This window comes from Sturnira hondurensis, unplaced genomic scaffold (genome assembly GCF_014824575.4).
Source record: "Sturnira hondurensis isolate 20B ecotype Veracruz unplaced genomic scaffold, ASM1482457v3 Scaffold0001221, whole genome shotgun sequence".
Classification (NCBI taxonomy): domain Eukaryota; kingdom Metazoa; phylum Chordata; class Mammalia; order Chiroptera; family Phyllostomidae; genus Sturnira; species Sturnira hondurensis.
The window spans coordinates 1,711,225-1,725,281 of NW_028073852.1; the positions used below are offsets into that span (position 1 = coordinate 1,711,225).

At 62.8% G+C, this 14,057-nt stretch overlaps 1 protein-coding gene across 5 annotated transcripts in view; it reads left to right on the forward strand.

The window, feature by feature from the left end:
- Positions 1-308: 308 nt before the first annotated feature.
- The window catches only part of TBC1D16 (TBC1 domain family member 16), a 55,665-nt gene continuing 41,916 nt past the window's right edge, over positions 309-14,057 (forward strand). For all 5 annotated transcript variants that reach the window (XR_005069110.1, XM_037064036.1, XM_037064065.1 and 2 more), the window contains exons 1-3: positions 309-391; positions 11,715-11,954; positions 13,102-13,675. Coding sequence is in view for 4 of the 5 variants with exons in the window: in XM_037064036.1 (XP_036919931.1) it covers positions 11,777-11,954; positions 13,102-13,675 (752 nt within the window). In the remaining variant the exon portion in view is untranslated. The remainder of the gene's footprint in view (positions 392-11,714; positions 11,955-13,101; positions 13,676-14,057) is intronic.

Here is a 14,057-nt window from a genome sequence, read left to right on the forward strand (position 1 = left end):
GGCCGGACCGCGAGGGCAAGAACGCACGTGTGATGTCCCAGGGACTCCGCCTTCACTCTGGGGGGCTCCGGGTTGGCGTAGGGGGCGGAGTCCCGCGCCTGAGACTTGGGCAGGCGGCGAGGCCTGCAATCCTGGGGCCTGGGGCTTGGGGCTGGGGGGCTCAGGCAACCGGGGCCGTGTCGGATTCCGCCCCAGATCTGGCTGGGGTCCGTCCGGCGAGGGCCCGGTTGGGCCGAGGGCGGGGACCGGGCTGCGCCGTAGGCGGGCCGGGGGCCGGGCCTTGCCGCGCGTCCCCGCCCCGCCGCGCCTCACTGGCGGCGGCAGCAGTGGTGGCGGTGGCGGCGGCGGCTCCGGGAGCCGGCGCGAATCCGGCCCCCGCTGTGGGATCCGGGTGGGTATTGGGGCCCGGCCCAGGGCCACGGGGGCGGGGTCCCAAGGGCCCGCGGGGGACGGGGTGGCGCCACCCCGGCGGGGGCCGGGTGGGCGCGCGGAGCGCGTGGGCCTGCAGCCGCGGGCCCGGGAGGGACCAGGATCTGGCCACAGCCTGGAGAGCGCAGGGCTGGAGCGGGGACCGGGCGGCGCGCAGGCGCTCGCATCGCGCGAGGCGCTTTCTGGTGGCCCCCTCCGTGGCGATGGGGGCGTCCGGGCAGAGTGGGCCTAATTTGGGGACACTCGGTTCCCGCCTGCTTGGAGCGGTGGACCGGAGAACTTGCGGTCTTTGTCTGGCTGGATGGTCCGAGCACGCGAGAGAGAAGTTGCGGGGGCCGCTGTTTGCCGACGAAGGCCCCCCCCCGAAGTGTGCTGCCCACCCCGCAGCGCGCACGCTCCCGGCATTCCCGGCCCCGGTGGGGCGGTCTGGCCACCAACCTCAAGTCAGGAAACGCACTCCTCTTAGGCCCAGGCTCTTCCCCCCTTGTTCTTTACTCAAAAAAAAGGCAAGAAAAAAAAATAAAAACAAGGAGAAAGCGAAAAACAAGCAATTTAAGATTGCCAAATGGGACCTCGAGACCTGGCCACAGCCAGGGAGGGGTCTGGAAATCCTGTTGTCCCCACACTGGGAAGTTAGCGTCCTGCGCCGAGTTCGGTCCAGTTCAGGTTCTGTTCAGAAACAGAGGAGGCCCGGCCTGCTCTCCTTCCTGGGGCAGCGTTTGTGTGGTAGGAGGCGGGGGCGCGCCCGGTGGCTGGTCCCTGGGGCTTTCTTCACCTCCGGGAGGCACTGAGCTCCTGCGTGGACAGGACGGGGGGGCTGGTTCTCAAGGCCACCCCCCCCCCCCGGGCGCGTTATTAGAGGGCCGGACAGAAGGCCCGGATTGGAGAATTCCACGTCAAGGCTGTCACCCTCGAGCAGGGAGGTTTTGAAAAATCTGCTGGTTTCAGGACAGTCCTTCTCCCTGGCGACCTGGAGGCTGAGTGCAAAGCCCTGCAAAGCTCCCGCAGAGGAAGGGTTCGTTCGTGGGCGGGAGGCCTTCTCTCTGTCCCTGTAAAGTGTGCCCACGGCGCGCGTGGGCCGAGAGCCGTCCCTGTGTTCTCTCCAGCACGCACGGCCTTCCGGGGTCTGTGGGGGGCAGAGCCTCCAGGGAGCTTTCGTCCGTGGAGTGTTGGACCCCCTGGACGGTGATGGTGGTGGCGTGAGCGGCTTCTGATACTCAGGCGTGAGTTCACTTAACCCGTGAAACAAACCCGTGACCTTGGGATGGATGCTGTCCCCTCTTTACAGATGGGGACCCGAGGCTTAGAGAGGTGACCGCCCCAAGCTCATGCAGCTGGGACTGGGGGCCATGGGCACAGGACAGCCCAGTTCCAAAAGCAACCCCACCACTTCACACCGCCTCCCCTCTGTGATGGGTCCCCATGGCTCACACCTGCACTCTCCCGGTCCCCTTGTACAGACCAGACAGCCTGGTTCACTCTGCCAGGCGACTCATTAAAAAGCAAGGGAGCGGGGTCTAATCCCGCATCACCATTAGTGGCCAGGCATTTGAGGAGACAGCCAGGGGGTTGCACAACCTGTGTCCCCAGGCTGGCCGCTCTGCCTGGGTTCTGGGCAGCTTGGGGCAGGGGTCACAGGGAGGCCTCCAGAGCCCGCCACTGGTTCAATGCCAGCCCCAGTGCCTCCAGGCCTCAGTGTCCCCGTCTGTAAGACGGAAATAATACCACCAACCGCACAGGCCTTCTTCGGTGCTTATCTAGAGTGTCTAGTGCCTGACAAGCGCTAAGGGCTTGTTACTATTTATTATTATTATTATTAATAACGACCATGGGCAGAAATATTTTGGTTTTGTTGTGTGGTGCTTTGTATGTGTCAGGTGGAAAATCGTCATAAGCAGAAGCAAGATTTGCCGTTTAGGTGTGTTTATGCTCATTTTCGTAATTGGGCAGGGAAGCGGGGGGTGGGGGGGGGTGGGGCTGGGTCCCTGCTGGCTGCTCCAGGGAACGGGGCCACCAGGTTGCCTGGCAACACAAACCTGAAGGAGAGATTCCGCCTTGTCTCCGCCGCACGCCCCCCCCCCCCGCCCCAGCTGAGAGACCCAGATTTCTTCACAAGCTTGAATCCTCTTCGGTGAGATGAGTTACTTAGTTTTAGTGGAGTGTTAGGAGGGTGGCGGCTTGAGGGGAAACAATCACAGCGGCAGAGATGGGCTCGGTGGGTGTGCCTAGTGTCGTTCGTCGCTCTGTCGCATGTCCTACGCTGTCCTGTCGTCCAGCGGGCCCTTAGTGTCACCGCGGCCCTCGGATAACACTGTGGCATGCGATGCTGTTTCATCGGGACGCTGAGTGGATGTTCTCGGAGCCCACCACTCGTGTCCACATCAATTAGCTTCCGGTGAGAAGAGTCTCTCCACTGGCCACTCCGCTGTGAGTCGCCGAAGCTGGCTGTAACGTTTAGTGGGGGCTCCCTGAGTCCCGAGTCTGGACGAGCCCAGCGCACAGGAAAGAAGGTGCTCGTCCGCCCCGCCCTCCTCCCCCCACATTTGGGGAAATGGGGTAGGACATCTTTTCCTGTTCCCTTCGGTGGCGGTTTCTTAACGCGACTGGCCACCTGCGTGTCCTTCGGTCACCGGGTCCTGCACCTCTAATCAGTCTGCTCCGAAGAGCTGCCTGATGGCCGGTGTCTGATCTAAATGGAGCCGTCCTCGAGGGAGGAGAGAGGCCGGGCTGCCGGAAGGCCGGGTTCAGCATCCGACCACAGGGGCTCACACGGCCAGGGAAAGGGAGGGGGAGACCCCAAATCCGCCTTCCCCTTCACGCGGCCGCCCTCCTCCGGCTGCGCCGCCTGCACGCTGGTCCGCACCGAGTGCCCCTGAGCTCAGTGGCCCGATGATGGGTCGTCACACCCGGGCATCTGGAATCCGGGCACAGGGCGTGGTTAGGTGTCATCTGATGCCCCTGCCTTTCCATTTCTGTCACTAAAATGCTTTCCTAGGCAACATCCAGCGTGCTGCTTTCTGGGGGGCTGTCCTGCCCCCCCACCCCCGTCAGGTTTCCATTTTTCTGTGCGCTAGCTCCTCCTTTGCCTCGGACGGCGAGAACCTCTCTGCGACAGAGAAGCCAGGCTCGGGGTCCGCTTTGCGGTCGGGTGTTGGTTTCCTGGCTGGTTCTCCTTGCCTGTGGGGCTGAGTCCTGCCTTGGGCCCGGTGCTGACTCTTCTTTAAGGCTGGTTCCGGCTCCCAGGCCCTACTTTCTTGGCTCTTTGGGGGGAAATAGTATTCCAGGCGAAGCGACACCCACGTCCGGTCTGCAGGTCTCCCCTCGCCGCCCTTTCTTTAACTGTCTTGTCCGGTTTCTGCCTCTTGCAGGCCCCTTGCCCACGTCAGTGCGGCCAAAGCTCTGCGCTAGGGTTCAGGCCATCGACTCTGTTGCTTCGTTTAAACGCAGGTTGTCTCGCCCTCCGTTCCCCGAGGAGGCCGGTCCCACCCTGGCCCACGGCGGCCCTGCCTTTTCCACCTGACCCCACAGCAGCCTGTCCACAGTCACCCCAACTCCTGACATCAAACACAGCTGAGAGGAGGGGCCGTCTCAGCCCACGGGTGTAGAGGAGACCCAAAGGCCCCCAGCCGCTCGCTCCCAGACGGGGTTCCAGAACCGGGCTGGCTGTGGGGTTTCCATCACCGCACCCTGGAACACGAGGCCGGGGCTCCCTAGAGAGGGCAGTGCCCATGCTCGTGGGCCTGCTCCTGGGAAGGGGGCTGGGCCCCACCAGGGCGTCAGGAAGGAAAAGGTCGTGTTGGTGTGTGTCCTTGTCCCTGGTCTCCGTCGCTTGGGCTTTGGGGCCAGAGCGGACGAACCGGTTTCTGCCGGCCCTGTGCCTGGAGCTCAGTGGAACAGTCTGGCAGGGACAAGCCCGGGGTCACCCCCTGCAGACTGTGTCCCGTGACACGTCTGGTTCCATGCGTGTCCGGTGCCCCACCCCGCTGCCTTCCTGCCTCTGTGGCGAGCAGCTGCCATGACGTGTGCGGGCTGTGTTCCCTCAGTGCGTGGGGACGGCTGGCCCCGTGACGTGCCAGGGCCACGTCCGCACCGCTGACCACTGCATTGAAGCACTTGAGCCCGAGGCGGCCCGAGGCAGGGGCAGCACAGGGCAGTGAATGGAGAAGCTGGGGCTCCAGGCGCTTCCAGGCGGGCATGTCTGTGGCGTTTTCAGGCAGGCTCGGGTCTCCCATGCACCCCAGCCCCCAGCACTGGGCCAGCCCCTCTCCAGTTGCTCAGAGGGCTCCGATGGCCAATGTGGGGGGTGACCGAAGGGCTAACCTTGCTGAGGTGGCATTGGCTCTTGACAGTGACCTTGGTGTGTTGTGGGCTGCGGAAAAATTGCCCCCAGAGTTGTCTGCGTCCTTACCCTGGGAACCTGGGACTGTGTTAGGGCACATGGCAAAGGGCTGAGGTTGCCAATCAGCTGACCTGGGGCTGGGGGCGCGTCCTAGAGTCCCCAGAGCTGGTGTCACCACCACACAGTGTCCGTGAGGGGACCAGGGGTCCCGAGTCAATGTTGCAGTGACGTGGTGTGAGCTGGGCTGGGCTGTTGTTGATGGCGCTGAGGGGGGAGGTGTGTGGGCGATTCTGGAAGCCGGACGGGGACGCAGATGTCCCCTGGGAGCCACGGGAAGGAACCAGCTCCGGTGACACCCCCCCACCGGGTTTCAGCACGGTGGGACCCAGTTGGAGGTGAGGCCCCCAGAACAGCGACACGGTAATGTCTGTGTTGAGTTCCTGGGGATTGGTCGTGGCGGCCGCAGGAGGCTGCTCGGTGTGGACGGAAGCGCCTTCCGGAAGCAGCGACACGGGACTGGTGTCTTTTCTGAAGGGTGTCGTTTTGAAATCCAGGCTTTCTTCGTCTCTGGCTTTTCAGGGACTTTGTCTCCCCAGCCAGCAGGGCTCTCTTTCCTCCGGTGTAAATCAGCAAATCCTGGGGAGCGGGTTTTGGGCAACCAGCGTCTGAACCTCGTGGCTGAGTCACCAACGCCTCAGCTGCCTCTGGCCCACGTCAGTGGTCGCGGGGCCCGAGACGTGGCGGGTCACGTGGTTCACAGCAGGCCCTACGCTCTTGCTCTTCCTGTCCTGAACAGGGCTTCGAAGGACGCAATCTGCTCCCCTCCCCAGCGCCTCCCTTCCCCTCCCCCCCCCCGGGGCTTCTGCAGCTCCTGCCCTCTTCCCTCCCCAGGCAGCGGCCCACCTCCAGGCCTCTCTCCCCCCAGACTGAGACCCGCGCCTTCCGCTGTCTGACTGACTTACCTGCACATGGCCGAAAATCCGTGCTTCCGAAAGTCGCTCTGGTTCTTGAGGGCCAGAAGGGGAAAGAGTGTGCCGGTAGCCGGGGAGTTTCTGCAGAGCTTCCGTTTTAGTGCGAGAGGAAGCCAGGCCACCCCTTCCTTCCCGACTCTGCAACAGCCCGTTTCGAAAAACTACAGCCGCTTCCAGCAGCACAAAGGTGAACTTGTGACCCCACTGCCGGCGGATGGTTCAAAACCAGCACGGGCATTTCCACTGCGCAGCTTTTAAGTCGTCACCTGTCTGTCTCGTGCGCCCACGCTGGTGCCCAGACTCTGTGCCGGCTGCCCGCTTGGCATCGTCGTCCTTTCCACCAACAAAAACAGCCCTGGGACTTGATCGAGGACGGCATGCTGGCCGACGCCTCGTCAAAGGGACTTTCAGGGCCGGCTCGGACTCAGGAGCTTATTGCCTCAAATCGGCACCGCTGTGGGATGTGACCGCGTTAAAGTTAAATGCTAAGAAACCATTTGGGGGGTGAGTTTCTATCCTGGTGGGAGACCGAGAGGGGGGCCCTGTGTCTGCCTTCAGACTGGCGGAGCAGGTGCATTACGCTGGCACCAAAGGCCTCGAGCGTCTCGGCTGCTGTTTTTGATTTCAGTGAAGTCTGCGTGCTTACGGGAGGGGGGAGGAGCCTCTCTCCGCTCCCTCTCGGCCATTGGCCGCTTCTGCGTCTTAGGGTCTCAGCTGATGGCATTTGAAGACTGTGCAGATGGGCCCTGCCCGCAACTCTGTTCGTGTGACAGGAGGACAGGCCTCTTGGGTCACAGGGATCTCGCTCCTGCCCAGAAACAGGGATCCGCCCCTGACTAGACAAGCCCAGGGCAGACCAGCGGAGCCGGGCTGCAGGAGCCGGAGGCCAGGGGGTCCTCCCGGGGCCTTGCTGCAGGCAGTTTCTGGCCTCACTTGCAACCCCTCGTCCTGGGTGGTGCTGGGATGCAGCTGGGACTTCCTGCTGCTCCCAGTGACAGGGACCACTGGGCAGGGACAGATTCTGCAGCCCGGATCCACCCAGCAGCTGCCCCCAATCCTGTTTAACATCCGGCTGGTGACAAACAGGGCAGGAAGTGTCTCCTGAGCAGCCTGATAGCAGCCTGGCCCCAGGAGGAGGGGGTGGGGGGAACTACCTCCCATCCCAGCCCCGCCCCCACCTGCCTTCCTCTTGGGGGGTGGTGGTGGGGGGTCCCAGCCTTGGCTGGGGATGGAGTCTCGACCTTCAGCTGACAGCTGTCCCAGGGCTGGGCCCTGCCAGGCCTCTGAGAGGCTCCAGGGTCCCTGGGGGGTGTCCTGAGCTGGGGATGAGCTGGGGCCTCAGGCTCCCCTGGGAGGAGCACTCTGAGACTGTGTTCTGTGTCTCTTCTCCAACAGTGTTGGGGGGCGCGCTCAGATTTAGCCTCAGCGGCCGGAAGGTCGAGCTGCCAAGGTTAGGACGCTGCCACTTGCACTGTGGGAACTGAGTGGAACTTCACACCCAGCACGGAGTCCACACCACTTCTTGAGGGCCCCCAGTGCCCCCACCATGGCCTGGACACGAAGCGGTGGTTGTGGGCCGGGGGTGGTGGGAAGAGCGCTCACGGTGGAGGCAGGTCGTTGCGGCCCCACGAGGTCAAGTGGACGAGAGGCTGTTGTCCCTTCTGGCCCTGGTGTCTGTGAGAAAGCCTGGCAGGACGGCTGAGCGTGAGCGCCCTGGACCATGGGCCTGGCTTCTGCATCATCTGAAGCCAGCTCTTTAAATTTAAAAAATCTTTAATCTTCACCGGAGGACATGTTTATTGATTTGAGAGAGGAAGGGGGAGAGGGAGAGAAAAACATCGATCAATTGTATGCGGGGATGAAATCCACAGCCCAGGCAGGTGCCCAGACCTGGAATCGAACCTGCCATCTTTTGGTGTGGGGGACCACACTCCAACCAACTGAGCCACCGGCCAGGGCAGGAAGCCATCTCCTTGAACAGTGTGGAAATAAGGTGGGGAGGGGATTCCAGAGGAAATGGTTTTGGGGGTGCGTCCGGGTTCAGGGAGGTGCATCTGCAGAGCTCCCTCAGGGTGCATCCTAATGAGGAGCCTGGGGCTGGTGGGTGCCCCCCGAAACTGCCAGTGGGCTCCTGCTCCCCGCCTCCGTGGGATCAGAGGCCCCTGTGAGTGTCCGAGGCCAGGGGCGTGCCTGGGCAGAAGGGTTAGACGGCCTCGCTTCCTACTTCTCGATGAAACACGCCTGCGACAAGCTGTTCTCATCGGAGTGTGTCGGCAGTGTGAACTCACACGGTGACATGTGTGTCTGTCACGTGTGCAGTGTGGGAGAAGTGGAGAGGGTGTGCCCAGAGCTCGGGCCAGCCCACGCCGGTCTCTGGGTCACAAGTGAGAGCCCCCGTCTTTCAAAATTTCCGTTAAGTATTTCGTAACAAGCCTCCAGTGTTACCGGCCTGTGACGGATGTCCCCATGTCTGTCCACCAGACAGCAGGGCAGAGGTACAGCCAGCCACGAGTCCTGCGGCGGGGGGGGGGGGGGGGGGGGGGGTGTCAGCGCTGCACTCAGCAGGGGTCGCCTTCTGCGGAAAACATGACCTTTGCATCAGGGTTTTGGAAGTATCGAAAGTACTTCATCACCAATTGAAATGATAAGAAATTATCATTTTCTTGGCTTGGGAAGGATGATATAACATATAAAAGCAATAAAAAACAAATCATTAGGGAAAAGTTAGCGTCATTTTCACTCCACAGAAGTTTGAGGTGTATCCGACAGAGGACAGGATGAGCAGGCCACCAGGGAGCCAGGAAAGCGCCGGCGGGCCGCCCCCAGGAGCGCAGAGGAGCGAGGCCCGTGCTGTGCTTGTTGGTGTCAGCCGGCGGTGTCAGCTGGCGGTGCCCACCGACACACGGGTCCCGGGGGAATTCGAGCGTCCGATTCACACAGGGCTGTGTGCTCGTGGGAGTCCATCGTCAGATAGACTGGCAAAGATTCAAGCCATTGGATTTTGCCATTTCGGTGCCCGGACTGGCAAAGATTCAAGCCTCTGGCGATGCTGGCACCTTGTGAAAACCCTGTGGGTACTGCGTCAGGGGCCCGTTGCCCACCTGAGACAATGGCTCAGAATTCCGGACGGGGCCCCGAGGGAAGGGCAGGGTGCAGGAGGAGGTTTGCCTGTTAATATGTGGAGGTTGTTCGGTGAACAGCCACTGTTCGGGGACCGAATGGCGAGCCGGTTGAAGGACGGTGTGTCCCCATCTCCCACATCCCGCTGTGAGGACGGAGGGTCTGCATTTTGAATTTTTACCTTGCAGCTAACACAGGGTGTTTGTTTTCTGTGGCTGCCAGAGCCCAGTGCTTTGGACGGGCAGCTTAGATAACAGATGTATTGTCTGGGGGCCGCAAGTCCAAGGTCGCAGTGCGGGCAGGGCCGGTTCCCACTGAGGCTTCTAGCCGGGACCTGCTGCTCAGCCTGCAGGCGTCCGACTCTGTATCTTGTGTGTAGATGTCTGTCTCCGAATTTCCTCTTTTGAAAGGAGGCCAGTCTCGTGGGATGAGGACCCACCTCAGACCCTAACTCTAACTCGATCCCCTCCAGGAAGACTGGTCCCCAATAAGGTCACACTCAGGTCCTGGGGGTTAGCACTTCCACACGGGAATTTGGGGGGCAGGACACACTTCGACCTCTGACACCTGGGTATGATCTCACCTGAGGGTACAGTTATTGATTTGAGAGAGAAACATTGATCAGCTGCCTCCTGTATGCACCCCGACAGGGGATCGCACCCGCAGCCTCGGTTTGTGCCCTGACCAGGAATCGAACCTGCAGCCATGTGGTGGGCAGGAAGGCGCTCCACATGACAGAGCCACCGGCCAGGGCTGGTCGACACGTTTCTGAGATGAGCAAAAGCAGGCGCGACATAATCCCAGTGAGTGGTGTCTTTCGTTGTTTGTTTTTTAAGAAAGGCACAGAAGGCCGCAGAAAACACACAGGTATTTTCAGACTGTGGGATTGCAGGGTATGCGGTCTTTTTTTATACTTCTGAGCACATCTCATAATTTTTTGGAAAAAGCCTTTAAAAAGTAGGTCAAGGAACCTCTACTTCTAAAGAGACCAGAGGCGGGGGCCCAGCCTCAGCTGGGACGGCAGAGGCTCCCAAACGAACAAGCACATTTAAAAAATAGACACACCCTGTCCGAAGAGCAGTATCTGTGGCCACCGTTTCGTGGACGTGCCCCGACCCCTCCACAGGCGCACTGTCACCCAGGACCCACCCCGCCAGGGGCTGCAGTGCCCGGGGTGGGAGGCGTCTGGACTGCATGCACCGGAGGCTTTGCTGTCACGCGACAGATGTCTCGGTCCCAGGGTTTTCTATCACCGAGGGACCTCAGGTGCCCCGAGCCTGTCGCCTGATGTGCCAAACTGCGCGTTTGGGGGGGTGATTCCCAGAGCCACAGCGAGGGTGGCCTCTGACGCTGTGTGGGAACCGCCCTACCGCAGCGGCTGTGTCCAGGAACCGCCCTCACACCTTCCGGCACATCCTTCTCATTACCCTCGGTGGTGGCAAAGCATCTCCGCTGAAGGACGTGCAGTTGGGGGAACCAGCGGAGACGTGTTTGCAGCCCGCGGAGGTTAAACTTGCAAGGCCGTGGGAGGCTGCCAGGGGGTGGGCCCCGCCACCCCGGCCTCGCCCGCCACGGGCCACGGGCCACGGGCCACGGGTCACGGAGCAGGTAGAGCATGGCTGCTCCGAACTGAGGTGTCTTACACCCCAAACTTCAGAGACTTGAAGGATGTGAAATAGCTCATCAGACATTTTTTAAAATACTTTATTTATTTCTAGAGAGGGGAATCGAGGGAGATGGGGGGGAGAAACATGGGTCTCACGCCTCCAGCTGGGGGCCTGGCTTGCAACCCGGGCACGTGCCCCTGACCAGGAATCGAACTGGTGACATGTCTTTGGGTGGCAGACAGGCGCTCCATCCACTGAGCCGCACCAGCTGGGGCCGGAAGTTGTTAGGAACTGCCGACATGACTCTCTGGGGTACAAGGGGTCAAGCACAAACAGTATCCGTGCCCCTGGTTTCTTTTTGGTTTTTACAAGTGTGGCCGGCAGGACACGGGAAGCTGCTCGCATGGCCCGCGTGGCACTTGTGCGGGGCAGCGCCGACCTGGAAAGGGGGGTTCGGCCTGGAAAAGGGGGTGCGTGGCTCCTTAGCCCGCCTTGCAATTCTGGACGAATGCTTGGACTTTAAAACTATGCCCGACAATGGGATTATCACCAGCATGAGGACGTAGCTGTTCTAGACAATTCATTGGAAAGGGGGCGATTTTTAAAAAGTTTCAGCAGGTGGCTGGCTGCCCTCTGTGTCGGCCCTGCTGGAGGTGGTCAGGGTGTGGGACCGTGCCGGCTCACACGGTGCCGGGTGGGCCGGGGCCACGGCAGGGTGGTGTGGCGGATGGCCGCCGGGCTCAGGGTGGTGACCTCACTGCGAGGTGTGTGGGCGTCGAACCCCTGCATCCTCCGCCTCACACTCCCGGGCCGGCGGGGGCCAAGCCTACTTGAATGGAATAGAGGAGGAAACCGGAGGAGGGAGGGCCGGCCTCGGCCTGGCGAGGTTATGTGGAGCCAGCCCAAGTGCCCAGGAAGTGGTTAAGCCAGGGGCCAGCTGCTTTGTCCCCAGGGGACATATTTGGCTGTCCCGCTGCTGTTAGCCGGTGGCATCTAGTGGGTGGAGGCCAGGGAAGCTGCTCGATACTCTACAAGGCCCAGGATGCCCCGTCCCTAAGGGGGACCCAGTCCACAGCGTCCACAGGGCCTGGGCTGAGACCCTGCTCTGGGGCCTGTGCCGGAGGGGCCCGCTCACAGCCGACCAGAGCCCGTTTGGGGCCGATGGGTGTGGGGCAGGACACAGCCCCAGGGACACCAGCCAAGTCCGTGACCTTGGGCCTGACGCATCTCCCCTGTCCCCCTTCCCAGGCAGGTGAGGACCAGCCCCACCTGGGCCCCCGCGTGTGGAGGATGGGAACATCCCCCCGGCAATGTCCCTGGGCCGCCTCCTCCGCCGGGCCTCCTCCAAAGCCTCGGACCTCCTGACCCTCACCCCGGGTGGTGGCGGCGGGCCCCCCTCCGTCCTGGATGGCGAGATCATCTACTCCAAGAACAATGTCTGCGTGCACCCGCCGGAGGGGCTGCAGGGGCTGGGGGAGCACCACCCAGGTGAGCCCAGGGGAGGGGAGGGCAGGGCCTGGGGGGCAGAGACTGGGGACACAGGTCTGAGGGAGGGAGGGCCCAGGTTCCCAGGCCTGGACAAGGAAGGGACTGGGGTCCCAAGCAGGAGAGGGGGGTACCGAGGACACAGGCCCGAGGTGAGCTCTCTAACCACCAAGCCCCAGCTTCAGAGGCCCTGGCCTCATCCCCCTTTGCCTCGCCTTGACCCTGAGGCCCCCTGACCAGTGGCGCGACCAACTCTCTGGGGGCTTCTGAAGGTGCTACATGTTCTGGGTATAAAACAGGAGGAGGAGCGAGGCCCTGGGAGAGTTTGGGGTTTAGGCCCTGCTGTGGGGGAAGGTGGGGGACAGAGGGCCACCGAGGTCTGGGGCCCGATCCCCTGTCCCAAAGCCTTGTGGTCCGTATGTGGCAACCCTTGGCCTCCCAGCTGCGCCCCTCGTGCACGGCTGGGTGACCGCCCCAAGCTCTTCTAGAATGGGAGCCACGCGTGGGGCCAGAGCCCTGAGGGATGTGGGGGCCCCAGTCCTGCCCCAGACGACTGTTCAGAACAGAGACCAGGAGGCCAGGGGGCCTGTGCCATAGGCCCGGGAATCAGGACATCCCCAAATGGCAGGCACAGGCACTGCCACGGGATGCCACCGTCCCCCCAGACTGAGTGGTCAGGAGCTCAGGACGCCCACCCGCTGGCTGCAGGCTTCAGAAACCACCCCGTGTCAGCCACCCGGGGTGTGGCATGGGAAGACGAGTGCTTCTCCCGAAAGGCTGCGTTACAGAGAAAAGGTGCCGAGAGGGCCGCTGCGACCGGAAGGGACCCGCACGCCGGGCACCTGTCCCACACTCATTCTTGGGGAAAGGAGTCTGCAGCCTGTGTCCCCCCTAACGATGCTGTGATGCTGGGAGCCTGTTCCCGGGCGCTGACCGACCCTGGGCAGTGGACAGGGCGGGGCTGCTGCGTTCCGAAAAGCCCCCCGCCAGGCCGAGGCTCCTGCCAGTGCTCGGTGTGGGTGCTCAGCCGAGGCAACTGCTCCCACGCTTCCCCAGCCCAGCCGTCCCAGCCGGCTTCACTTGGGGCCGGGCAGTGTCTGAAGCCCCCTGTGTGCGTGGTCCTCCCTGACCCCTGTCCTCTCCCCCACAGGCTACCTCTGCTTGTACATGGAGAAGGATGAGCTGCTGGGGGCCACCCTCATCCTCGCATGGGTCCCCAACTCTCGGATCCAGAGGCAGGACGAGGAGGCACTGCGCTACATCACCCCCGAGAGCTCCCCCGTGCGCAGGGCGCCCCGTTCGCGGGGCCGGCGCACCCACAGCTCGGGCGCCCCCCACCAGGCCTCCCCCACGGAGCCAAGGCCCGCCCTGATCCCCAGAGACGAGGACATCCTGGGGGTGGCCCAGAGCCTCCAGGACGCTGTGCACGTCAGCCCTTCGCCCGAAGACGGGGAGAAGCTGACCCAGGGCCTGGGGACGGACGACCCGCTGCCCCCCGGGACCTTGTCCAGGGTCCATTCCCAGGACGGCACAGAGGAGGGGCGGGAGCCGCGGCCCGAGGCCGGCGAGGAGGAGGGCTCCCTGGAGCTGTCAGCCGAGGGTGTGAGCAGGGACAGCTCCTTCGACTCGGACTCTGATGCCTTCTCCTCCCCCTTTTGCCTGTCGCCCGTCAGCGCCGCCCTGGCGGAGAGCAGCAGTTCCGTGTTCCTGGAGAGCGAGGGCAGGTGAGTTCCTGCTTCGGGTCCTGGGCTCCTGGACCCGGCATGTTGGGGACCGTCACGGGTGTCACCGGCTCTGCTCGCTGAGTGCTGAGGACGGCCTGCGTCCCATCCCACCCCTGCTGCAGGTGCCAGCTGTCCCCAAGGCAGGGCCGTGGCAGCGGGGTCCTGTCACTCTGTGCCACCCGAGGGTATCGTGTCTGCTGTGGGCCTGATGGGGGGGGGGGTGGCTGTCCCAGGGTCCTCAGCGCCTCCCAGAGCTGGCTGTGCTTGGGCAGGTGAACAGCAAGCTGATGCTACCCCAGCTCAGCCAGGGCCACCTCTGGCCTCTGCAGCCTTCCCCATGGCCCGGCTGTGGTCCTCACTGTCCTTAGATTCTGAGGCAAGC